The sequence below is a fragment of the Heptranchias perlo genome, chromosome 18, assembly GCF_035084215.1.
Source record: "Heptranchias perlo isolate sHepPer1 chromosome 18, sHepPer1.hap1, whole genome shotgun sequence".
Classification (NCBI taxonomy): Eukaryota; Metazoa; Chordata; class Chondrichthyes; order Hexanchiformes; family Hexanchidae; genus Heptranchias; species Heptranchias perlo.
The window spans coordinates 57,884,709-57,911,676 of record NC_090342.1 but is presented as its reverse complement, the minus strand read 5'-3'; the positions used below and the strand labels follow the sequence as shown (position 1 = coordinate 57,911,676).

At 47.9% G+C, this 26,968-nt stretch overlaps 1 protein-coding gene across 5 annotated transcripts in view; it reads right to left on the bottom strand.

Annotated features, from left to right (window-relative positions):
- usp18 (ubiquitin specific peptidase 18) overlaps positions 1 to 26,968 on the bottom strand; it is a 158,548-nt gene that overhangs the window by 22,106 nt on the left and 109,474 nt on the right. For all 5 annotated transcript variants that reach the window (XM_067999967.1, XM_067999969.1, XM_067999970.1 and 2 more), the window contains one exon: positions 26,056 to 26,151. In XM_067999967.1, coding sequence (XP_067856068.1) covers positions 26,056 to 26,151 — 96 coding nt within the window. The remainder of the gene's footprint in view (positions 1 to 26,055; positions 26,152 to 26,968) is intronic.

Below are 26,968 nucleotides of genomic sequence, written 5' to 3'. Positions count from 1 at the left end.
TGTAAGGGGAGACAGGTATTACTGTGCACCCTATGGAATACTGTAAGTGGAGGCAGGTATTACTGTGCACCCTATGGAATACTGTAAGGGGAGACAGGTATTACTGTGCACCCTATGGAATACTGTAAGTGGAGACCGGTATTACTGTGCACCCTATGGAATACTGTAAGGGGAGGCAGGTATTACTGTGCACCCTATTGAATACTGTAAGGGGAGGCAGGTATTACTGTGCACCACATGGAATACTGTAAGGGGAGACAGGTATTACTGTGCACCCTATGGAATACTGTAAAGGGAGACAGGTATTACTGTGCACCCCATGGAATACTGTAAGGGGAGACAGGTATTACTGTGCACCCTATGGAATACTGTAAGGGGAGACAGGTATTACTGTGCACCCTATGGAATACTGTAAGGGGAGACAGGTATTACTGTGCACCATATGGAATACTGTAAGGGGAGGCAGGTATTACTGTGCACCCTATGGAATACTGTAAGGGGAGGCAGGTATTACTGTGCACCCTATTGAATACTGTAAGGGGAGGCAGGTATTACTGTGCACCCTATGGAATACTGTAAGGGGAGACAGGTATTACTGTGCACCCTATGGAATACTGGAAGGGGAGGCAGGTATTACTGTGCACCCTATGGAATACTGTAAGGGGAGACAGGTATTAGTGTGCACCCCATGGAATACTGTAAGGGGAGACAGGTATTACTGTGCACCCTATGGAATACTGTAAGGGGAGACAGGTATTACTGTGCACCCTATGGAATACTGTAAGGGGAGGCAGGTATTACTGTGCACCCTATGGAATACTGTAAGGGGAGACAGGTATTACTGTGCACCCTATGGAATACTGTAAGGGGAGACAGGTATTAGTGTGCACCCCATGGAATACTGTAAGGGGAGACAGGTATTACTGTGCACCCTATGGAATACTGTAAGGGGAGACAGGTATTACTGTGCACCCTATGGAATACTGTAAGGGGAGGCAGGTATTACTGTGCACCCTATGGAATACTGTAAGGGGAGACAGGTATTACTGTGCACCCTATGGAATACTGTAAGGGGAGGCAGGTATTACTGTGCACCCTATGGAATACTGTAAGGGGAGGCAGGTATTACTGTGCACCCTATGGAATACTGTAAGGGAAGGCAGGTATTACTGTGCACCCTATGGAATACTGTAAGGGGAGACAGGTATTACTATGCACCCTATGGAATACTGTAAGGGGAGGCAGGTATTACTGTGCACCCTATGGAATACTGTAAGGGGAGACAGGTATTACTGTGCACCCTATGGAATACTGTAAGTGGAGGCAGGTATGACTGTGCACCCTATGGAATACTGTAAGTGGAGACAGGTATTACTATGCACCCTATGGAATACTGTAAGGGGAGACAGGTATTACTGTGCACCCTATGGAATACTGTAAGGGAAGGCAGGTATTACTGTGCACCCTATGGAATACTGTAAGGGGAGACAGGTATTACTGTGCACCCTATGGAATACTGTAAGGGGAGACAGGTATTACTATGCACCCTATGGAATGCTGTAAGGGGAGACAGGTATTACTGTGCACCCTATGGAATACTGTAAGGGAAGGCAGGTATTACTGTGCACCCTATGGAATACTGTAAGGGGAGACAGGTATTACTGTGCACCCTATGGAATACTGTAAGTGGAGGCAGGTATTACTGTGCACCCTATGGAATACTGTAAGGGGAGACAGGTATTACTGTGCACCCTATGGAATACTGTAAGGGGAGACAGGTATTACTATGCACCCGATGGAATACTGTAAGGGGAGGCAGGTATTACTGTGCACCCTATGGAATACTGTAAGGGGAGGCAGGTATTACTGTGCACCCTATGTAATACTGTAAGGGGAGACAGGTATTACTATGCACCCTATGGAATACTGTAAGGGGAGGCAGGTATTACTGTGCACCCTATGGAATACTGTAAGTGGAGACAGGTATTACTGTGCACCCTATGGAATACTGTAAGGGGAGGCAGGTATTACTGTGCACCCTATGGAATACTGTAATGGGAGGCAGGTATTACTGTGCACCCTATGTAATACTGTAAGGGGAGGCAGGTATTACTGTGCACCCTATGGAATACTGTAAGGGGAGGCAGGTATTACTGTGCACCCTATGGAATACTGTAAGTGGAGACAGGTATTACTGTGCACCCTGTGTAATACTGTAAGGGAGGCAGGTATTACTGTGCACCCTATGGAATACTGAAAGTGGAGGCAGGTATTACTGTGCACCCTATGGAATACTGTAAGTCGAGGCTGGTATTACTGTGCACCCTATGGAATACTGTAAGTGGAGACAGGTATTACTGTGCACCCTGTGTAATACTGTAAGGTAGGCAGGTATTACTGTGCACCCTATGGAATACTGTAAGTCGAGGCTGGTATAACTGTGCACCCTATGGAATACTGTAAGGGGAGGCAGGTATTACTGTGCACCCTATGGAATACTGTAAGGGGAGGCAGGTATTACTGTGCACCCTATGGAATACTGTAAGGGGAGGCAGGTATTACTGTGCACCCTATGGAATACCGTAAGTGGAGGCAGGTATTACTGTGCACCCTATGGAATACTGTAAGGGGAGGCAGGTATTACTGTGCACCCTATGGAATACTGTAAGTGGAGGCAGGTATTACTGTGCACCCTATGGAATACTGTAAGGGGAGACAGGTATTACTGTGCACCCTGTGGAATACTGTAAGGGGAGGCAGGTATTACTGTGCACCCTATGGAATACTGTAAGGGGAGACCGGTATTACTGTGCACCCTATGGAATACTGTAAGGGGAGGCAGGTATTACTGTGCACCCTATTGAATACTGTAAGGGGAGGCAGGTATTACTGTGCACCACATGGAATACTGTAAGGGGAGACAGGTATTACTGTGCACCCTATGGAATACTGTAAAGGGAGACAGGTATTACTGTGCACCCCATGGAATACTGTAAGGGGAGACAGGTATTACTGTGCACCCTATGGAATACTGTAAGGGGAGGCAGGTATTACTGTGCACCCTATGGAATACTGTAAGGGGAGGCAGGTATTACTGTGCACCCTATTGAATACTGTAAGGGGAGGCAGGTATTACTGTGCACCCTATGGAATACTGTAAGGGGAGACAGGTATTACTGTGCACCCTATGGAATACTGTAAGGGGAGGCAGGTATTACTGTGCACCCTATGGAATACTGTAAGGGGAGACAGGTATTAGTGTGCACCCCATGGAATACTGTAAGGGGAGACAGGTATTACTGTGCACCCTATGGAATACTGTAAGGGGAGACAGGTATTACTGTGCACCCTATGGAATACTGTAAGGGGAGGCAGGTATTACTGTGCACCCTATGGAATACTGTAAGGGGAGACAGGTATTACTGTGCACCCTATGGAATACTGTAAGGGGAGACAGGTATTAGTGTGCACCCCATGGAATACTGTAAGGGGAGACAGGTATTACTGTGCACCCTATGGAATACTGTAAGGGGAGACAGGTATTACTGTGCACCCTATGGAATACTGTAAGGGGAGGCAGGTATTACTGTGCACCCTATGGAATACTGTAAGGGGAGACAGGTATTACTGTGCACCCTATGGAATACTGTAAGGGGAGGCAGGTATTACTGTGCACCCTATGGAATACTGTAAGGGGAGGCAGGTATTACTGTGCACCCTATGGAATACTGTAAGGGAAGGCAGGTATTACTGTGCACCCTATGGAATACTGTAAGGGGAGACAGGTATTACTATGCACCCTATGGAATACTGTAAGGGGAGGCAGGTATTACTGTGCACCCTATGGAATACTGTAAGGGGAGACAGGTATTACTGTGCACCCTATGGAATACTGTAAGTGGAGGCAGGTATGACTGTGCACCCTATGGAATACTGTAAGTGGAGACAGGTATTACTATGCACCCTATGGAATACTGTAAGGGGAGACAGGTATTACTGTGCACCCTATGGAATACTGTAAGGGAAGGCAGGTATTACTGTGCACCCTATGGAATACTGTAAGGGGAGACAGGTATTACTGTGCACCCTATGGAATACTGTAAGGGGAGACAGGTATTACTATGCACCCTATGGAATGCTGTAAGGGGAGACAGGTATTACTGTGCACCCTATGGAATACTGTAAGGGAAGGCAGGTATTACTGTGCACCCTATGGAATACTGTAAGGGGAGACAGGTATTACTGTGCACCCTATGGAATACTGTAAGTGGAGGCAGGTATTACTGTGCACCCTATGGAATACTGTAAGGGGAGACAGGTATTACTGTGCACCCTATGGAATACTGTAAGGGGAGACAGGTATTACTATGCACCCGATGGAATACTGTAAGGGGAGGCAGGTATTACTGTGCACCCTATGGAATACTGTAAGGGGAGACAGGTATTACTATGCACCCTATGGAATACTGTAAGGGGAGGCAGGTATTACTGTGCACCCTATGTAATACTGTAAGGGGAGACAGGTATTACTATGCACCCTATGGAATACTGTAAGGGGAGGCAGGTATTACTGTGCACCCTATGGAATACTGTAAGTGGAGACAGGTATTACTGTGCACCCTATGGAATACTGTAAGGGGAGGCAGGTATTACTGTGCACCCTATGGAATACTGTAATGGGAGGCAGGTATTACTGTGCACCCTATGTCATACTGTAAGGGGAGGCAGGTATTCCTGTGCACCCTATGGAATACTGTAAGGGGAGGCAGGTATTACTGTGCACCCTATGGAATACTGTAAGGGGAGGCAGGTATTACTGTGCACCCTATGGAATACTGTAAGTGGAGACAGGTATTACTGTGCACCCTGTGTAATACTGTAAGGGAGGCAGGTATTACTGTGCACCCTATGGAATACTGTAAGTGGAGGCAGGTATTACTGTGCACCCTATGGAATACTGTAAGTCGAGGCTGGTATTACTGTGCACCCTATGGAATACTGTAAGTGGAGACAGGTATTACTGTGCACCCTGTGTAATACTGTAAGGTAGGCAGGTATTACTGTGCACCCTATGGAATACTGTAAGTCGAGGCTGGTATAACTGTGCACCCTATGGAATACTGTAAGGGGAGGCAGGTATTACTGTGCACCCTATGGAATACTGTAAGGGGAGGCAGGTATTACTGTGCACCCTATGGAATACTGTAAGGGGAGGCAGGTATTACTGTGCACCCTATGGAATACCGTAAGTGGAGGCAGGTATTACTGTGCACCCTATGGAATACTGTAAGGGGAGGCAGGTATTACTGTGCACCCTATGGAATACTGTAAGTGGAGGCAGGTATTACTGTGCACCCTATGGAATACTGTAAGGGGAGACAGGTATTACTGTGCACCCTGTGGAATACTGTAAGGGGAGGCAGGTATTACTGTGCACCCTATGGAATACTGTAAGGGGAGACAGATATTACTGTGCACCCTATGGAATACTGTAAGGGAAGGCAGGTATTACTGTGCACCCTATGGAATACTGTAAGGGGAGGCTGGTATTACTGTGCACCCTATGGAATACTGTAAGGGGAGACAGATATTACTGTGCACCCTATGGAATACTGTAAGGGAAGGCAGGTATTACTGTGCACCCTATGGAATACTGTAAGGGGAGACAGGTATTACTGTGCACCCTATGAAATACTGTAAGGGGAGACAGGTATTACTGTGCACCCTATGGAATACTGTAAGGGGAGACAGGTATTACTGTGCACCCTATGGAATACTGTAAGGGGAGACAGATATTACTGTGCACCCTATGGAATACTGTAAGGGGAGACAGGTATTACTGTTCACCCTATGGAATACTGTAAGGGGAGGCTGGTATTACTGTGCACCCTATGGAATACTGTAAGGGGAGACAGATATTACTGTGCACCCTATGGAATACTGTAAGGGGAGGCAGGTATTACTGTGCACCCCATGGAATACTGTAAGGGGAGGCAGGTATTACTGTGCACCCTATGGAATACTGTAAGGGGAGGCAGGTATTACTGTGCACCCTATGGAATACTGTAAGGGGAGGCAGGTATTACTGTGCACCCTATGGAATACTGTAAGGGGAGGCAGGTATTACTGTGCACCCCATGGAATACTGTAAGGGGAGACAGATATTACTGCGCACCCTATGGAATACTGTAAGGGGAGACAGGTATTACTGTGCACCCTATGGAATACTGTAAGGGGAGACAGGTATTACTGTGCACCCTATGGAATACTGTAAGGGGAGACAGGTATTACTGTGCACCCTATGGAATACTGTAAGGGGAGGCTGGTATTACTGTGCACCCTATGGAATACTGTAAGGGGAGACAGGTATTACTTTGCACCCCATGGAATACTGTAAGGGAAGACAGGTATTACTGTGCACCCTATGGAATACTGTAAGGGGAGGCAGGTATTACTGTGCACCCTATGGAATACTGTAAGGGGAGACAGGTATTACTGTGCACCCTATGGAATACTGTAAGTGGAGGCAGGTATTACTGTGCACCCTATGGAATACTGTAAGGGGAGACAGGTATTACTGTGCACCCTATGGAATACTGTAAGTGGAGGCAGGTATTACTGTGCACCCTATGGAATACTGTAAGGGGAGACAGGTATTACTGTGCACCCTATGGAATACTGTAAGGGGAGGCAGGTATTACTGTGCACCCTATGGAATAATGTAAGTGGAGACAGGTATTACTGTGCACCCTATGGAATACTGTAAGGGGAGGCAGGTATTACTGTGCACCCTATGGAATACTGTAAGGGGAGGCAGGTATTACTATGCACCCTATGGAATACTGTAAGGGGAGGCAGGTATTACTGTGCACCCTATGGAATACTGTAAGGGGAGACAGGTATTACTATGCACCCCATGGAATACTGTAAGGGGAGGCAGGTATTACTATGCACCCTATGGAATACTGTAAGTGGAGGCAGGTATTACTATGCACCCTATGGAATACTGTAAGGGGAGGCAGGTATTACTGTGCACCCTATGGAATACTGTAAGGGGAGGCAGGTATTACTATGCACCGTATGGAATACTGTAAGGGGAGGCAGGTATTACTGTGCACCCCATGGAATACTGTAAGGGGAGACAGGTATTACTATGCACCCTATGGAATACTGTAAGGGGAGGCAGGTATTACTGTGCACCCTATGGAATACTGTAAGGGGAGACAGGTATTACTATGCACCCTATGGAATACTGTAAGGGGAGACAGGTATTACTGTGCACCCTATGGAATACTGTAATGGGAGGCAGGTATTACTGTGCACCCTATGTAATACTGTAAGGGGAGGCAGGTATTACTGTGCACCCTATGGAATACTGTAAGGGGAGGCAGGTATTACTGTGCACCCTATGGAATACTGTAAGGGGAGGCAGGTATTACTGTGCACCCTATGGAATACTGTAAGTGGAGACAGGTATAACTGTGCACCCTGTGTAATACTGTAAGGGAGGCAGGTATTACTGTGCACCCTATGGAATACTGTAAGTGGAGGCAGGTATTACTGTGCACCCTATGGAATACTGTAAGTGGAGGCAGGTATTACTGTGCACCCTATGGAATACTGTAAGTGGAGGCAGGTATTACTGTGCACCCTGTGTAATACTGTAAGGGGAGGCAGGTATGACTGTGCACCCTATGGAATACTGTAAGTGGAGACAGGTATTACTGTGCACCCTATGGAATACTGTAAGGGGAGGCAGGTATTACTGTGCACCCTATGGAATACTGTAAGTCGAGGCTGGTATTACTGTGCACCCTATGGAATACTGTAAAGGGAGGCAGGTATTACTGTGCACCCTATGGAATACTGTAAGGGGAGGCAGGTATCACTGTGCACCCTATGGAATACTGTAAGGGGAGGCAGGTATTACTGTGCACCCTATGGAATACCGTAAGTGGAGGCAGGTATTACTGTGCACCCTATGGAATACTGTAAGGGGAGGCAGGTATTACTGTGCACCCTATGGAATACTGTAAGTGGAGGCAGGTATTACTGTGCACCCTCTGGAATACTGTAAGGGGAGACAGGTATTACTGTGCACCCTGTGGAATACTGTAAGGGGAGGCAGGTATTACTGTGCACCCTATGGAATACTGTCAGGGGAGACAGATATTACTGTGCACCCTATGGAATACTGTAAGGGGAGGCAGGTATTACTGTGCACCCTATGGAATACTGTAAGGGGAGACAGATATTACTGTGCACCCTATGGAATACTGTAAGGGAAGGCAGGTATTACTGTGCACCCTATGGAATACTGTAAGGGGAGGCAGGTATTACTGTGCACCCTATGGAATACTGTAAGGGAAGGCAGGTATTACTGTGCACCCTATGGAATACTGTAAGGGGAGGCAGGTATTACTGTGCACCCTGTGGAATACTGTAAGGGGAGGCAGGTATTACTGTGCACCCTATGGAATACTGTAAGGGGAGACAGATATTACTGTGCACCCTATGGAATACTGTAAGTGGAGACAGGTATTACTGTGCACCCTATGGAATACTGTAAGGGAAGACCGGTATTACTGTGCACCCTATGGAATACTGTAAGGGAGGCAGGTATTACTGTGCACCCTATGGAATACTGTAAGTGGAGGCAGGTATTATTGTGCACCCTATGGAATACTGTAAGGGGAGACAGGTATTACTGTGCACCCTATGGAATACTGTAAGGGGAGGCAGGTATTACTGTGCACCCTATGGAATACTGTAAGGGGAGACAGGTATTACTGTGCACCCTATGGAATACTGTAAGGGGAGGCTGGTATTACTGTGCACCCTATGGAATACTGTAAGGGGAGACAGGTATTACTGTGCACCCAATGGAATACTGTAAGGGGAGGCAGGTATTACTATGCACCCTATGGAATACTGTAAGGGGAGGCAGGTATTACTGTGCACCCTATGGAATACTGTAAGGGGAGGCAGGTATTACTATGCACCCTATGGAATACTGTAAGGGGAGGCAGGTATTACTGTGCACCCTATGGAATACTGTAAGGGGAGACAGGTATTACTATGCACCCTATGGAATACTGTAAGGGCAGACAGGTATTACTGTGCACCCTATGGAATACTGTAATGGGAGGCAGGTATTACTGTGCACCCGATGGAATACTGTAAGGGGAGACAGGTATTACTGTGCACCCTATGGAATACTGTAAGGGGAGGCAGGTATTACTGTGCACCCTATGGAATACTGTAAGGGGAGGCAGGTATTACTGTGCACCCTATGGAATACTGTAAGGGGAGGCAGGTATTACTGTGCACCCTATGGAATACTGTAAGTGGAGACAGGTATTACTGTGCACCCTGTGTAATACTGTAAGGGAGGCAGGTATTACTGTGCACCCTATGGAATACTGTAAGTGGAGGCAGGTATTACTGTGCACCCTATGGAATACTGTAAGTGGAGGCAGGTATTACTGTGCACCCTATGGAATACTGTAAGTGGAGGCAGGTATTTCTGTGCACCCTGTGTAATACTGTAAGGGGAGGCAGGTATTACTGTGCACCCTATGGAATACTGTAAGGGGAGACAGGTATTACTGTGCACCCTATGGAATACTGTAAGGGGAGACAGGTATTACTGTGCACCCTATGGAATACTGTAAGGGGAGACAGGTATTACTGTGCACCCTATGGAATACTGTAAGTGGAGACCGGTATTACTGTGCACCCTATGGAATACTGTAAGTGGAGGCAGGTATTACTGTGCACCCTATGGAATACTGTAAGGGGAGGCAGGTATTACTGTGCACCCTATGGAATACTGTAAGGGGAGGCAGGTATTACTGTGCACCCTATGGAATACTGTAAGGGGAGGCAGGTATTAGTATGCACCCTATGGAATACTGTAAGGGGAGGCAGGTATTACTGTGCACCCTATGGAATACTGTAAGGGGAGACAGGTATGACTATGCACCCTATGGAATACTGTAAGGGGAGGCAGGTATTACTGTGCACCCTATGGAATACTGTAAGGGGAGACAGGTATTACTATGCACCCTATGGAATACTGTAAGGGGAGACAGGTATTACTGTGCACCCTATGGAATACTGTAATGGGAGGCAGGTATTACTGTGCACCCTATGTAATACTGTAAGGGGAGGCAGGTATTACTGTGCACCCTATGGAATACTGTAAGGGGAGGCAGGTATTACTGTGCACCCGATGGAATACTGTAAGGGGAGGCAGGTATTACTGTGCACCCTATGGAATACTGTAAGTGGAGACAGGTATTACTGTGCACCCTGTGTAATACTGTAAGGGAGGCAGGTATTACAGTGCACCCTATGGAATACTGTAAGTGGAGGCAGGTATTACTGTGCACCCTATGGAATACTGTAAGTGGAGGCAGGTATTACTGTGCACCCTATGGAATACTGTAAGTGGAGGCAGGTATTACTGTGCACCCTGTGTAATACTGTAAGGGGAGGCAGGTATTACTGTGCACCCTATGGAATACTGTAAGTGGAGACAGGTATTACTGTGCACCCTATGGAATACTGTAAGGGGAGGCAGGTATTACTGTGCACCCTATGGAATACTGTAAGTCGAGGCTGGTATTACTGTGCACCCTATGGAATACTGTAAGGGGAGGCAGGTATTACTGTGCACCCTATGGAATACTGTAAGGGGAGGCAGGTATTACTGTGCACCCTATGGAATACTGTCAGGGGAGACAGATATTACTGTGCACCCTATGGAATACTGTAAGGGGAGGCAGGTATTACTGTGCACCCTATGGAATACTGTAAGGGGAGGCAGGTATTACTGTGCACCCTATGGAATACTGTAAGGGGAGGCAGGTATTACTGTGCACCCTGTGGAATACTGTAAGGGGAGACAGGTATTACTGTGCACCCTATGGAATACTGTAAGGGGAGGCAGGTATTACTGTGCACCCTATGGAATACTGTAAGGGGAGGCAGGTATTACTGTGCACCCTATGGAATACTGTAAGGGGAGGCAGGTATTACTGTGCACCCTATGGAATACTGTAAGGGGAGGCAGGTATTACTGTGCACCCTATGGAATACTGTAAGGGGAGGCAGGTATTACTGTGCACCCTATGGAATACTGTAAGGGAGGCAGGTATTACTGTGCATCCTATGGAATACTGTAAGTGGAGGCAGGTATTATTGTGCACCCTATGGAATACTGTAAGGGGAGACAGGTATTACTGTGCACCCTATGGAATACTGTAAGGGGAGGCAGGTATTACTGTGCACCCTATGGAATACTGTGAGGGGAGACAGGTATTACTGTGCACCCTATGGAATACTGTAAGGGGAGGCAGGTATTACTGTGCACCCTATGGAATACTGTAAGTGGAGACAGGTATTACTGTGCACCCTATGGAATACTGTAAGGGGAGGCAGGTATTACTGTGCACCATATGGAATACTGTAAGGGGAGACAGGTATTACTGTGCACCCTATGGAATACTGTAAGGGGAGGCAGGTATTACTGTGCACCCTATGGAATACTGTAAGGGGAGACAGGTATTGCTGTGCACCCTATGGAATACTGTAAGTGGAGACAGGTATTACTGTGCACCCTATGGAATAGTGTAAGTGGAGACAGGTATTACTGTGCACCCTATGGAATACTGTAAGGGGAGACAGGTATTACTGTGCACCCTATGGAATACTGTAAGGGGAGACAGGTATTACTGTGCACCCTATGGAATACTGTAAGGGGATACAGGTATTACTGTGCACCCTATGGAATACTGTAAGGGGAGGCAGGTATTACTGTGCACCCTATGGAATACTGTAAGGGGAGACAGGTATTACTGTGCACCCTATGGAATACTGTAAGTGGAGACAGGTATTACTGTGCACCCTATGGAATACTGTAAGGGGAGACAGGTATTACTATGCACCCTATGGAATACTGTAAGGGGAGACAGGTATTACTGTGCACCCTATGGAATACTGTAAGGGGAGACAGGTATTACTGTGCACCCTATGGAATACTGTAAGGGGAGACAGGTATTACTGTGCACCCTATGGAATACTGTAAGGGGAGGCAGGTATTACTGTGCACCCTATGGAATACTGTAAGGGGAGGCAGGTATTACTGTGCACCCTATGGAATACTGTAAGGGGAGGCTGGTATTACTGTGCACCCTATGGAATACTGTAAGGGGAGGCAGGTATTACTGTGCACCCTATGGAATACTGTAAGGGGAGGCAGGTATTACTGTGCACCCTATGGAATACTGTAAGGGGAGGCAGGTATTACTGTGCACCCTATGGAATACTGTGAGGGGAGACAGGTATTACTGTGCACCCTATGGAATACTGTAAGGGGAGGCAGGTATTACTGTGCACCCTATGGAATACTGTAAGTGGAGACAGGTATTACTGTGCACCCTATGGAATACTGTAAGGGGAGGCAGGTATTACTGTGCACCATATGGAATACTGTAAGGGGAGACAGGTATTACTGTGCACCCTATGGAATACTGTAAGGGGAGGCAGGTATTACTGTGCACCCTATGGAATACTGTAAGGGGAGACAGGTATTGCTGTGCACCCTATGGAATACTGTAAGTGGAGACAGGTATTACTGTGCACCCTATGGAATAGTGTAAGTGGAGACAGGTATTACTGTGCACCCTATGGAATACTGTAAGGGGAGACAGGTATTACTGTGCACCCTATGGAATACTGTAAGGGGAGACAGGTATTACTGTGCACCCTATGGAATACTGTAAGGGGATACAGGTATTACTGTGCACCCTATGGAATACTGTAAGGGGAGGCAGGTATTACTGTGCACCCTATGGAATACTGTAAGGGGAGACAGGTATTACTGTGCACCCTATGGAATACTGTAAGTGGAGACAGGTATTACTGTGCACCCTATGGAATACTGTAAGGGGAGACAGGTATTACTATGCACCCTATGGAATACTGTAAGGGGAGACAGGTATTACTGTGCACCCTATGGAATACTGTAAGGGGAGACAGGTATTACTGTGCACCCTATGGAATACTGTAAGGGGAGACAGGTATTACTGTGCACCCTATGGAATACTGTAAGGGGAGGCAGGTATTACTGTGCACCCTATGGAATACTGTAAGGGGAGGCAGGTATTACTGTGCACCCTATGGAATACTGTAAGGGGAGGCTGGTATTACTGTGCACCCTATGGAATACTGTAAGGGGAGGCAGGTATTACTGTGCACCCTATGGAATACTGTAAGGGGAGGCAGGTATTACTGTGCACCCTATGGAATACTGTAAGGGGAGGCAGGTATTACTGTGCACCCTATGGAATACTGTAAGGGGAGACAGGTATTACTGTGCACCCTATGGAATACTGTAAGGGGAGGCAGGTATTACTGTGCACCCTATGGAATACTGTAACGGAAGGCAGGTATTACTGTGCACCCTATGGAATACTGTAAGGGGAGACAGGTATTACTGTGCACCCTATGGAATACTGTAAGTGGAGGCAGGTATTACTGTGCACCCTATGGAATACTGTAAGTGGAGGCAGGTATTACTGAGCAACCTATGGAATACTGTAAGGGGAGACAGGTATTACTGTGCACCCTATGGAATACTGTAAGGGGAGACAGGTATTACTGTGCACCCTATGGAATACTGTAAGGGGAGACAGGTATTACTGTGCACCCTATGGAATTCTGTAAGGGGAGACAGGTATTACTGTGCACCCTATGGAATACTGTAAGGGGAGGCTGGTATTACTGTGCACCCTATGGAATACTGTAAGGGGAGGCAGGTATTACTGTGCACCCCATGGAATACTGTAAGGGGAGGCAGGTATTACTGTGCACCCGATGGAATACTGTAAGGGGAGGCAGGTATTACTGTGCACCCTATGAAATACTGTAAGGGGAGGCTGGTATTACTGTGCACCCTATGGAATACTGTAAGGGGAGGCAGGTATTACTGTGCACCCCATGGAATACTGTAAGGGGAGGCAGGTATTACTGTGCACCCGATGGAATACTGTAAGGGGAGGCAGGTATTACTGTGCACCCTATGGAATACTGTAAGGGGAGGCTGGTATTACTGTGCACCCTATGGAATACTGTAAGGGGAGGCAGGTATTACTGTGCACCCTATGGAATACTGTAAGGGGAGACAGGTATTACTGTGCACCCTATGAAATACTGTAAGGGGAGGCTGGTATTACTGTGCACCCTATGGAATACTGTAAGGGGAGGCTGGTATTACTGTGCACCCGATGGAAAACTGTAAGGGGAGGCAGGTATTACTGTGCACCCTATGGAATATTGTAAGGGGAGACAGGTATTACTGTGCACCCTATGGAATACTGTAAGGGGAGACAGGTATTACTGTGCACCCTATGGAATACTGTAAGGGGAGACAGGTATTACTGTGCACCCTATGGAATACTGTAAGGGGAGGCAGGTATTACTGTGCACCCGATGGAATACTGTAAGGGGAGGCAGGTATTACTGTGCACCCTATGAAATACTGTAAGGGGAGGCTGGTATTACTGTGCACCCTCTGGAATACTGTAAGGGGAGGCAGGTATTACTGTGCACCCCATGGAATACTGTAAGGGGAGGCAGGTATTACTGTGCACCCGATGGAATACTGTAAGGGGAGGCAGGTATTACTGTGCACCCTATGAAATACTGTAAGGGGAGGCTGGTATTACTGTGCACCCTATGGAATACTGTAAGGGGAGGCAGGTATTACTGTGCACCCTATGGAATACTGTAAGGGGAGACAGGTATTACTGTGCACCCTATGAAATACTGTAAGGGGAGGCTGGTATTACTGTGCACCCTATGGAATACTGTAAGGGGAGGCAGGTATTACTGTGCACCCTATGGAATACTGTAAGGGAGGCAGGTATTACTGTGCATCCTATGGAATACTGTAAGTGGAGGCAGGTATTATTGTGCACCCTATGGAATACTGTAAGGGGAGACAGGTATTACTGTGCACCCTATGGAATACTGTAAGGGGAGGCAGGTATTACTGTGCACCCTATGGAATACTGTGAGGGGAGACAGGTATTACTGTGCACCCTATGGAATACTGTAAGGGGAGGCAGGTATTACTGTGCACCCTATGGAATACTGTAAGTGGAGACAGGTATTACTGTGCACCCTATGGAATACTGTAAGGGGAGGCAGGTATTACTGTGCACCATATGGAATACTGTAAGGGGAGACAGGTATTACTGTGCACCCTATGGAATACTGTAAGGGGAGGCAGGTATTACTGTGCACCCTATGGAATACTGTAAGGGGAGACAGGTATTGCTGTGCACCCTATGGAATACTGTAAGTGGAGACAGGTATTACTGTGCACCCTATGGAATAGTGTAAGTGGAGACAGGTATTACTGTGCACCCTATGGAATACTGTAAGGGGAGACAGGTATTACTGTGCACCCTATGGAATACTGTAAGGGGAGACAGGTATTACTGTGCACCCTATGGAATACTGTAAGGGGATACAGGTATTACTGTGCACCCTATGGAATACTGTAAGGGGAGGCAGGTATTACTGTGCACCCTATGGAATACTGTAAGGGGAGACAGGTATTACTGTGCACCCTATGGAATACTGTAAGTGGAGACAGGTATTACTGTGCACCCTATGGAATACTGTAAGGGGAGACAGGTATTACTATGCACCCTATGGAATACTGTAAGGGGAGACAGGTATTACTGTGCACCCTATGGAATACTGTAAGGGGAGACAGGTATTACTGTGCACCCTATGGAATACTGTAAGGGGAGACAGGTATTACTGTGCACCCTATGGAATACTGTAAGGGGAGGCAGGTATTACTGTGCACCCTATGGAATACTGTAAGGGGAGGCAGGTATTACTGTGCACCCTATGGAATACTGTAAGGGGAGGCTGGTATTACTGTGCACCCTATGGAATACTGTAAGGGGAGGCAGGTATTACTGTGCACCCTATGGAATACTGTAAGGGGAGGCAGGTATTACTGTGCACCCTATGGAATACTGTAAGGGGAGGCAGGTATTACTGTGCACCCTATGGAATACTGTAAGGGGAGACAGGTATTACTGTGCACCCTATGGAATACTGTAAGGGGAGGCAGGTATTACTGTGCACCCTATGGAATACTGTAACGGAAGGCAGGTATTACTGTGCACCCTATGGAATACTGTAAGGGGAGACAGGTATTACTGTGCACCCTATGGAATACTGTAAGTGGAGGCAGGTATTACTGTGCACCCTATGGAATACTGTAAGTGGAGGCAGGTATTACTGTGCACCCTATGGAATACTGTAAGGGGAGACAGGTATTACTGTGCACCCTATGGAATTCTGTAAGGGGAGACAGGTATTACTGTGCACCCTATGGAATACTGTAAGGGGAGGCTGGTATTACTGTGCACCCTATGGAATACTGTAAGGGGAGGCAGGTATTACTGTGCACCCCATGGAATACTGTAAGGGGAGGCAGGTATTACTGTGCACCCGATGGAATACTGTAAGGGGAGGCAGGTATTACTGTGCACCCTATGAAATACTGTAAGGGGAGGCTGGTATTACTGTGCACCCTATGGAATACTGTAAGGGGAGGCAGGTATTACTGTGCACCCCATGGAATACTGTAAGGGGAGGCAGGTATTACTGTGCACCCGATGGAATACTGTAAGGGGAGGCAGGTATTACTGTGCACCCTATGGAATACTGTAAGGGGAGGCTGGTATTACTGTGCACCCTATGGAATACTGTAAGGGGAGGCAGGTATTACTGTGCACCCTATGGAATACTGTAAGGGGAGACAGGTATTACTGTGCACCCTATGAAATACTGTAAGGGGAGGCTGGTATTACTGTGCACCCTATGGAATACTGTAAGGGGAGGCTGGTATTACTGTGCACCCGATGGAAAACTGTAAGGGGAGGCAGGTATTACTGTGCACCCTATGGAATATTGTAAGGGGAGACAGGTATTACTGTGCACCCTATGGAATACTGTAAGGGGAGACAGGTATTACTGTGCACCCTATGGAATACTGTAAGGGGAGACAGGTATTACTGTGCACCCTATGGAATACTGTAAGGGGAGGCAGGTATTACTGTGCACCCGATGGAATACTGTAAGGGGAGGCAGGTATTACTGTGCACCCTATGAAATACTGTAAGGGGAGGCTGGTATTACTGTGCACCCTATGGAATACTGTAAGGGGAGGCAGGTATTACTGTGCACCCCATGGAATACTGTAAGGGGAGGCAGGTATTACTGTGCACCCGATGGAATACTGTAAGGGGAGGCAGGTATTACTGTGCACCCTATGGAATACTGTAAGGGGAGGCTGGTATTACTGTGCACCCTATGGAATACTGTAAGGGGAGGCAGGTATTACTGTGCACCCTATGGAATACTGTAAGGGGAGACAGGTATTACTGTGCACCCTATGAAATACTGTAAGGGGAGGCTGGTATTACTGTGCACCCTATGGAATACTGTAAGGGGAGGCTGGTATTACTGTGCACCCGATGGAAAACTGTAAGGGGAGGCAGGTATTACTGTGCACCCTATGGAATATTGTAAGGGGAGACAGGTATTACTGTGCACCCTATGGAATACTGTAAGGGGAGACAGGTATTACTGTGCACCCTATGGAATACTGTAAGGGGAGACAGGTATTACTGTGCAGCCTATGGAATACTGTAAGGGGAGGCTGGTATTACTGTGCACCCTATGGAATACTCTAAGGGGAGACAGGTATAACTTTGCACCCCATGGAATACTGTAAGGGGAGACAGGTATTACTGTGCACCCTATGGAATACTGTAAGGGGAGGCAGGTATTACTGTGCACCCTATGGAATACTGTAAGGGGAGACAGGTATTACTGTGCACCCTATGGAATACTGTAAGTGGAGGCAGGTATTACTGTGCACCCTATGGAATACTGTAAGGGGAGACAGGTATTACTGTGCACCCTATGGAATACTGTAAGGGGAGGCAGGTATTACTGTGCACCCTATGGAATAATGTAAGTGGAGACAGGTATTACTGTGCACCCTATGGAATACTGTAAGGGGAGGCAGGTATTACTGTGCACCCTATGGAATACTGTAAGGGGAGGCAGGTATTACTATGCACCCTATGGAATACTGTAAGGGGAGGCAGGTATTACTGTGCACCCTATGGAATACTGTAAGGGGAGGCAGGTATTACAATGCACCCTATGGAATACTGTAAGGGGAGGCAGGTATTACTGTGCACCGTATGGAATACTGTAAGGGGAGGCAGGTATTACTATGCACCCTATGGAATACTGTAAGGGGAGGCAGGTATTACTGTGCACCCCATGGAATACTGTAAGGGGAGACAGGTATTACTATGCACCCTATGGAATACTGTAAGGGGAGGCAGGTATTACTGTGCACCCTATGGAATACTGTAAGGGGAGACAGGTATTACTATGCACCCTGTGGAATACTGTAAGGGGAGACAGGTATTACTGTGCACCCTATGGAATACTGTAATGGGAGGCAGGTATTACTGTGCACCCTATGGAATACTGTAAGTGGAGACAGGTATTACTGTGCACCCTGTGTAATACTGTAAGGGAGGCAGGTATTACTGTGCACCCTATGGAATACTGTAAGTGGAGGCAGGTATTACCGTGCACCCTATGGAATACTGTAAGTGGAGGCAGGTATTACTGTGCACCCTGTGCAAAACTGTAAGGGGAGGCAGGTATTACTGTGCACCCTATGGAATACTGTAAGTGGAGACAGGTATTACTGTGCACCCTATGGAATACTGTAAGGGGAGGCAGGTATTACTGTGCACCCTATGGAATACTGTAAGTCGAGGCTGGTATTACTGTGCACCCTATGGAATACTGTAAGGGGAGGCAGGTATTACTGTGCACCCTATGGAATACTGTAAGGGGAGGCAGGTATTACTGTGCACCCTATGGAATACTGTAAGGGGAGGCAGGTATTACTGTGCACCCTATGGAATACCGTAAGTGGAGGCAGGTATTACTGTGCACCCTATGGAATACTGTAAGGGGAGGCAGGTATTACTGTGCACCCTATGGAATACTGTAAGTGGAGGCAGGTATTACTGTGCACCCTATGGAATACTGTAAGGGGAGACAGGTATTACTGTGCACCCTGTGGAATACTGTAAGGGGAGGCAGGTATTACTGTGCACCCTATGGAATACTGTCAGGGGAGACAGATATTACTGTGCACCCTATGGAATACTGTAAGGGGAGGCAGGTATTACTGTGCACCCTATGGAATACTGTAAGGGGAGGCAGGTATTACTGTGCACCCTATGGAATACTGTAAGGGAAGGCAGGTATTACTGTGCACCCTATGGAATACTGTAAGGGGAGGCAGGTATTACTGTGCACCCTATGGAATACTGTAAGTGGAGGCAGGTATTATTGTGCACCCTATGGAATACTGTAAGGGGAGACAGGTATTACTGTGCACCCTATGGAATACTGTAAGGGGAGGCAGGTATTACTGTGCACCCTATGGAATACTGTAAGGGGAGACAGGTATTACTGTGCACCCTATGGAATACTGTAAGTGGAGACCGGTATTACTGTGCACCCTATGGAATACTGTAAGGGGAGGCAGGTATTACTGTGCACCCTATGGAATACTGTAAGGGGAGACAGGTATTACTGTGCACCCTATGGAATACTGTAAGGGGAGACAGGTATTACTGTGCACCCTATGGAATACTGTAAGGGGAGGCAGGTATTACTGTGCACCCTATGGAATACTGTAAGGGGAGGCAGGTATTACTGTGCACCCTATGGAATACTGTAAGGGGAGACAGGTATTACTGTGCACCCTATGGAATACTGTAAGGGGAGACAGGTATTACTGTGCACCCTATGGAATACTGTAAGGGGAGACAGGTATTACTGTGCACCCTGTGGAATACTGTAAGTGGAGGCAGGTATTACTATGCACCCTATGGAATACTGTAAGGGGAGGCAGGTATTACGGTGCACCCTATGGAATACTGTAAGGGGAGGCAGGTATTACTGTGCACCCTATGGAATACTGTAAGGGGAGACAGGTGTTACTGTGCACCCTATGGAATACTGTAAGGGGAGACAGGTATTACTGTGCACCCTATGGAATACTGTAAGTGGAGGCAGGTATTACTATGCACCCTATGGAATACTGTAAGGGGAGGCAGGTATTACTGTGCACCCTATGGAATACTGTAAGGGGAGGCAGGTATTACTATGCACCCTATGGAATACTGTAAGGGGAGGCAGGTATTACTGTGCACCCTATGGAATACTGTAAGGGGAGACAGGTATTACTGTGCACCCAATGGAATACTGTAAGGGGAGGCAGGTATTACTTTGCACCCTATGGAATACTGTAAGGGGAGGCAGGTATTACTGTGCACCCTATGGAATACTGTAAGGGGAGGCAGGTATTACTATGCACCCTATGGAATACTGTAAGGGGAGGCAGGTATTACTGTGCACCCTATGGAATACTGTAAGGGGAGACAGGTATTACTATGCACCCTATGGAATACTGTAAGGGGAGACAGGTATTACTGTGCACCCTATGGAATACTGTAATGGGAGGCAGGTATTACTGTGCACCCTATGGAATACTGTAAGGGGAGACAGGTATTACTGTGCACCCTATGGAATACTGTAAGGGGAGGCAGGTATTACTGTGCACCCTATGGAATACTGTAAGGGGAGGCAGGTATTACTGTGCACCCTATGGAATACTGTAAGGGGAGGCAGGTATTACTGTGCATGCTATGGAATACTGTAAGTGGAGACAGGTATTACTGTGCACCCTGTGTAATACTGTAAGGGAGGCAGGTATTACTGTGCACCCTATGGAATACTGTAAGTGGAGGCAGGTATTACTGTGCACCCTATGGAATACTGTAAGTGGAGGCAGGTATTACTGTGCACACTATGGAATACTGTAAGTGGAGGCAGGTATTACTGTGCACCCTGTGTAATACTGTAAGGGGAGGCAGGTATTACTGTGCACCCTATGGAATACTGTAAGGGGAGACAGGTATTACTGTGCACCCTATGGAATACTGTAAGGGGAGACAGGTATTGCTGTGCACCCTATGGAATACTGGAAGTGGAGACCGGTATTACTGTGCACCCTATGGAATACTGTAAGGGGAGACAGGTATTACTATGCACCCTATGGAATACTGTAAGGGGAGACAGGTATTACTGTGCACCCTATGGAATACTGTAATGGGAGGCAGGTATTACTGTGCACCCTATGTAATACTGTAAGGGGAGGCAGGTATTACTGTGCACCCTATGGAATACTGTAAGGGGAGGCAGGTATTACTGTGCACCCGATGGAATACTGTAAGGGGAGGCAGGTATTACTGTGCACCCTATGGAATACTGTAAGTGGAGGCAGGTATTACTGTGCACCCTATGGAATACTGTAAGTGGAGACAGGTATTACTGTGCACCCTGTGTAATACTGTAAGGGAGGCAGGTATTACTGTGCACCCTATGGAATACTGTAAGTGGAGGCAGGTATTACTGTGCACCCTATGGAATACTGTAAGTGGAGGCAGGTATTACTGTGCACCCTATGGAATACTGTAAGTGGAGGCAGGTATTACTGTGCACCCTGTGTAATACTGTAAGGGGAGGCAGGTATTACTGTGCACCCTATGGAATACTGTAAGTGGAGACAGGTATTACTGTGCACCCTATGGAATACTGTAAGGGGAGGCAGGTATTACTGTGCACCCTATGGAATACTGTAAGGGAGGCAGGTATTACTGTGCATCCTATGGAATACTGTAAGTGGAGGCAGGTATTATTGTGCACCCTATGGAATACTGTAAGGGGAGACAGGTATTACTGTGCACCCTATGGAATACTGTAAGGGGAGGCAGGTATTACTGTGCACCCTATGGAATACTGTAAGGGGAGACAGGTATTACTGTGCACCCTATGGAATACTGTAAGGGGAGGCAGGTATTACTGTGCACCCTATGGAATACTGTAAGTGGAGACAGGTATTACTGTGCACCCTATGGAATACTGTAAGGGGAGGCAGGTATTACTGTGCACCCGATGGAATACTGTAAGGGGAGACAGGTATTACTGTGCACCCTATGGAATACTGTAAGGGGAGGCAGGTATTACTGTGCACCCTATGGAATACTGTAAGGGGAGACAGGTATTACTGTGCACCCTATGGAATACTGTAAGTGGAGACAGGTATTACTGTGCACCCTATGGAATAGTGTAAGTGGAGACAGGTATTACTGTGCACCCTATGGAATACTGTAAGGGGAGACAGGTATTACTGTGCACCCTATGGAATACTGTAAGTGGAGACAGGTATTACTGTGCACTCTATGGAATACTGTAAGGGGAGACAGGTATTACTGTGCACCCTATGGAATACTGTAAGGGGAGGCAGGTATTACTGTGCACCCTATGGAATACTGTAAGGGGAGACAGGTATTACTGTGCACCCTATGGAATACTGTAAGTGGAGACAGGTATTACTGTGCACCCTATGGAATACTGTAAGGGGAGACAGGTATTACTATGCACCCTATGGAATACTGTAAGGGGAGACAGGTATTACTGTGCACCCTATGGAATACTGTAAGGGGAGACAGGTATTACTGTGCACCCTATGGAATACTGTAAGGGGAGACAGGTATTACTGTGCACCCTATGGAATACTGTAAGGGGAGGCAGGTATTACTGTGCACCCTATGGAATACTGTAAGGGGAGGCAGGTATTACTGTGCACCCTATGGAATACTGTAAGGGGAGGCTGGTATTACTGTGCACCCTATGGAATACTGTAAGGGGAGGCAGGTATTACTGTGCACCCTATGGAATACTGTAAGGGGAGGCAGGTATTACTGTGCACCCTATGGAATACTGTAAGGGGAGACAGGTATTACTGTGCACCCTATGGAATACTGTAAGGGGAGACAGGTATTACTGTGCACCCTATGGAATACTGTAAGGGGAGACAGGTATTACTGTGCACCCTATGGAATACTGTAAGGGGAGACAGGTATTACTGTGCACCCTATGGAATACTGTAAGGGGAGGCTGGTATTACTGTGCACCCTATGGAATACTGTAAGGGGAGGCATGTATTACTGTGCACCCCATGGAATACTGTAAGGGGAGGCAGGTATTACTGTGCACCCGATGGAATACTGTAAGGGGAGGCAGGTATTACTGTGCACCCTATGAAATACTGTAAGGGGAGGCTGGTATTACTGTGCACCCTATGGAATACTGTAAGGGGAGGCAGGTATTACTGTGCACCCCATGGAATACTGTAAGGGGAGGCAGGTATTACTGTGCACCCGATGGAATACTGTAAGGGGAGGCAGGTATTACTGTGCACCCTATGGAATACTGTAAGGGGAGGCTGGTATTACTGTGCACCCTATGGAATACTGTAAGGGGAGGCAGGTATTACTGTGCACCCTATGGAATACTGTAAGGGGAGACAGGTATTACTGTGCACCCTATGAAATACTGTAAGGGGAGGCTGGTATTACTGTGCACCCTATGGAATACTGTAAGGGGAGGCTGGTATTACTGTGCACCCGATGGAATACTGTAAGGGGAGGCAGGTATTACTGTGCACCCTATGGAATACTGTAAGGGGAGACAGGTATTACTGTGCACCCTATGAAATACTGTAAGGGGAGGCTGGTATTACTGTGCACCCTATGGAATACTGTAAGGGGAGACAGGTATTACTGTGCACCCTATGGAATACTGTAAGGGGAGGCAGGTATTACTGTGCACCCTATGGAATACTGTAAGGGGAGACAGGTATTACTGTGCACCCTATGAAATACTGTAAGGGGAGGCTGGTATTACTGTGCACCCGATGGAATACTGTAAGGGGAGACAGGTATTACTGTGCACCCTATGGAATACTGTAAGGGGAGGCTGGTATTACTGTGCACCCTATGGAATACTGTAAGGGGAGGCAGGTATTACTGTGCACCCTATGAAATACTGTAAGGGGAGACAGGTATTACTGTGCACCCTATGGAATACTGTAAGGGGAGGCAGGTATTACTGTGTACCCTATGGAATACTGTAAGGGGAGACAGGTATTACTGTGCACCCTATGGAATACTGTAAGGGGAGACAGGTATTACTGTGCACCCTATGGAATACTGTAAGGGGAGACAGGTATTACTGTGCACCCTATGGAATACTGTAAGGGGAGGCTGGTATTACTGTGCACCCTATGGAATACTGTAAGGGGAGACAGATATTACTGTGCACCCTATGGAATACTATTACACAACCCACAGGCTTGGACTCAGAGCCAAATTGCCTGAAGTGCCTGAATCTGTTGTTGAGTGATGGGCAGTAATTGGTCTCAGGGAACGCCCGATCGGACTGTAGACAGAGGAAAAGCTGCCCTCTGGAGTGTGAGCCCTGGCCCTGGGCCTGAGGCCCAACCATGGAGTCCGCTCCAGATATTGTATATCATGATTCTGCCGATCTGAGTAATCTGTAGCCGATATCTAGCTGGAGCATGGGTTCAACACTTTCCCAAAGTGCTGCCAAACCATGTTACGTCCCAGAGAGAAGGTCAGCATCCCAAACTGGGAGTGGTGACATTGTGAGCTGTGGGTCTCCAGGGGTTTGGGCAACGCTCAGAGTTCCAGCCCAGGAGACTCTTTCCAATCAATTCTCCAGAACCTTGGACTGTCTCTTCACGGTCTGCACCTGGGCTGTTGCAGCCCCATTGGGTGGCAGGTGTGGAGGTGGAAGATCGCTGGAGTTCAGGAGGGTCAGGACACAGGGAGAAACTCTTTTCTTTACAGCCTGAATCAAAACTTTGGCGAATGTCAATTTGTCGTCCTGAAAGGAACTTTTGGGGAGGTCCCGGGGGGGGGCGGGGAGAATGATGAGGAGGCATCGGGATCCTCAGAAGAGTCCGGAACATTCATAGCCCTGCAATGATGATATTGGCTCAATACTGCCAGTTATGCCAGGATTGTACCCGTCAGAGGCAATTGGTACCTGAAGGGCAGTGTCTGCCATGTTCCTGGGGCTAATTGGAGCTGTATGGAATAACCATTAAGGAGCAGGGTTTTTGTGAATAGCAATGGAGGCAGAGGTAGCGACACAGAGGAACAATTAATCTGACGAGGAGAGGGCCAGTGTAGAACTGAGCACTATTTGGGGATTCTGACTTTGGACCTGGTTGCTCTGGGTGACGGGAAGGAGGCTGCCCTGCCCCCACCCCTGCCATGCCCTCCCTCTCTTCCCCTGCCCTGCCCCTCACCTCCCCCTCCCCTCCTTCTGCTATGCTCTCCCCTCCTCCTGCACCTCCCCCAACCACCCCTGCCCTCCCCCTCCCCTGCACCCCTGCACCCTGCCCTCCCCCTCCCTTTGCACCCTGACCTCCCCCTCCCCCTCCCCCTGCACCCTGCCCTCCCCCTCCCCCTCCCCCTGCACCCTGCCCTCCCCCTCCCTTTGCACCCTGACCTCCCCCTCCCCTGCACTCCTGCACCCTGACCTCCCCCTCCCCCTTGCACCCTGACCTCCCCCTCCCCTGCACTCCTGCACCCTGCCCTCTCCCTCCCCCTGCCCCCTCCCTCCCCCTGCCCCTCCCCGAGCGGTGCATCCGATGTGGAGTAACTCGAATTACACGGAAATGAAGGAGTGACGGTGAGGGACCCTGGCTTTCTGTCAGGCAGGATGTTCACAGCTAACCACATGTTGACATCCTGTTCCATATCAAATATGTGACTTCCCCGGATCAACAGATTTAGAGGCAGAATGTCGGAACGTCAGCACTGAGCAACAAAATGCCCACTCTGTGTGGTCAGTGTGGAGCCCATGGACTCAGCTCCCCACTAGAATGATATGTGGGGATACAGAGGGAGTTAATTCAGTGAATGAGTGTGTGTGAAACAAGGCCCAAGCTCTTCCCATTCCCACACCTGCCTGGTGTACCTGCAGTGCTGGGCATTTCACTCCACAGTCAGGACAGAAACACTTGTTTTTCATCGTCAGATCCTGAGGGCGAAAGAACATCTTCAGGGAATCTTCCTGCAAAAGGTCAAAGAGCAGTTATCACCAAAAAACCGTAACATCAGTCTGTACCCCCGGGATAAACATCAGTCTGTGCCCCCGGGATAAACATCAGTCCGTGCCCCCGGGATAAACATCAGTCCGTGCCCCCGGGATAAACATCAGTCCATGCCCCCGGGATAAACATCAGTCCGTGCCCCCGGGATAAACATCAGTCCGTGCCCCCGGGATAAACATCAGTCTGTACCCCCGGGATAAACATCAGTCCGTGCCCCCGGGATAAACATCAGTCCGTGCCCCCGGGATAAACATCAGTCTGTACCCCCGGGATAAACATCAGTCTGTACCCACAGGGCAGCGTGTAGATGGGAAATAGGAGGGGACAAGGATAGATCCTTGGGGGACTCCAGAGGTAACGTTGCGGGAGTGGGAAGAGAAGCCATTGCAGTTGATTCTCTGGCTACGACTGGACAGATAGGAATGGAACCAGGTGAGCGCAGTCCCACCCAGCTGGACTAGAGAGGTGCCAAGGCCCTGTCTGCCCTCACAGGTGGATGTAAAAGATCCCTTGACCACTATTCGAAGAAGAGCAGGGGAGCTCTCCCCAGTGTCCTGAGCCAATATTTATCCCTCAACCAGTGCACTAAAACAGATGATCTGGTCATTAGTACATTGCTGTTTTTGGGATCTTGCTATGCGCAAACTGGCTGTCGCGTTTCCCACATTACAACAGTGACTACACTTCAAAAGTAATTTAGATTCATAGAATCATTATAGCACAGGAGGTGGCCATTCAGCCCATTGAGCCTGTGCCGGCTCTTTGTAAGAGTAATCC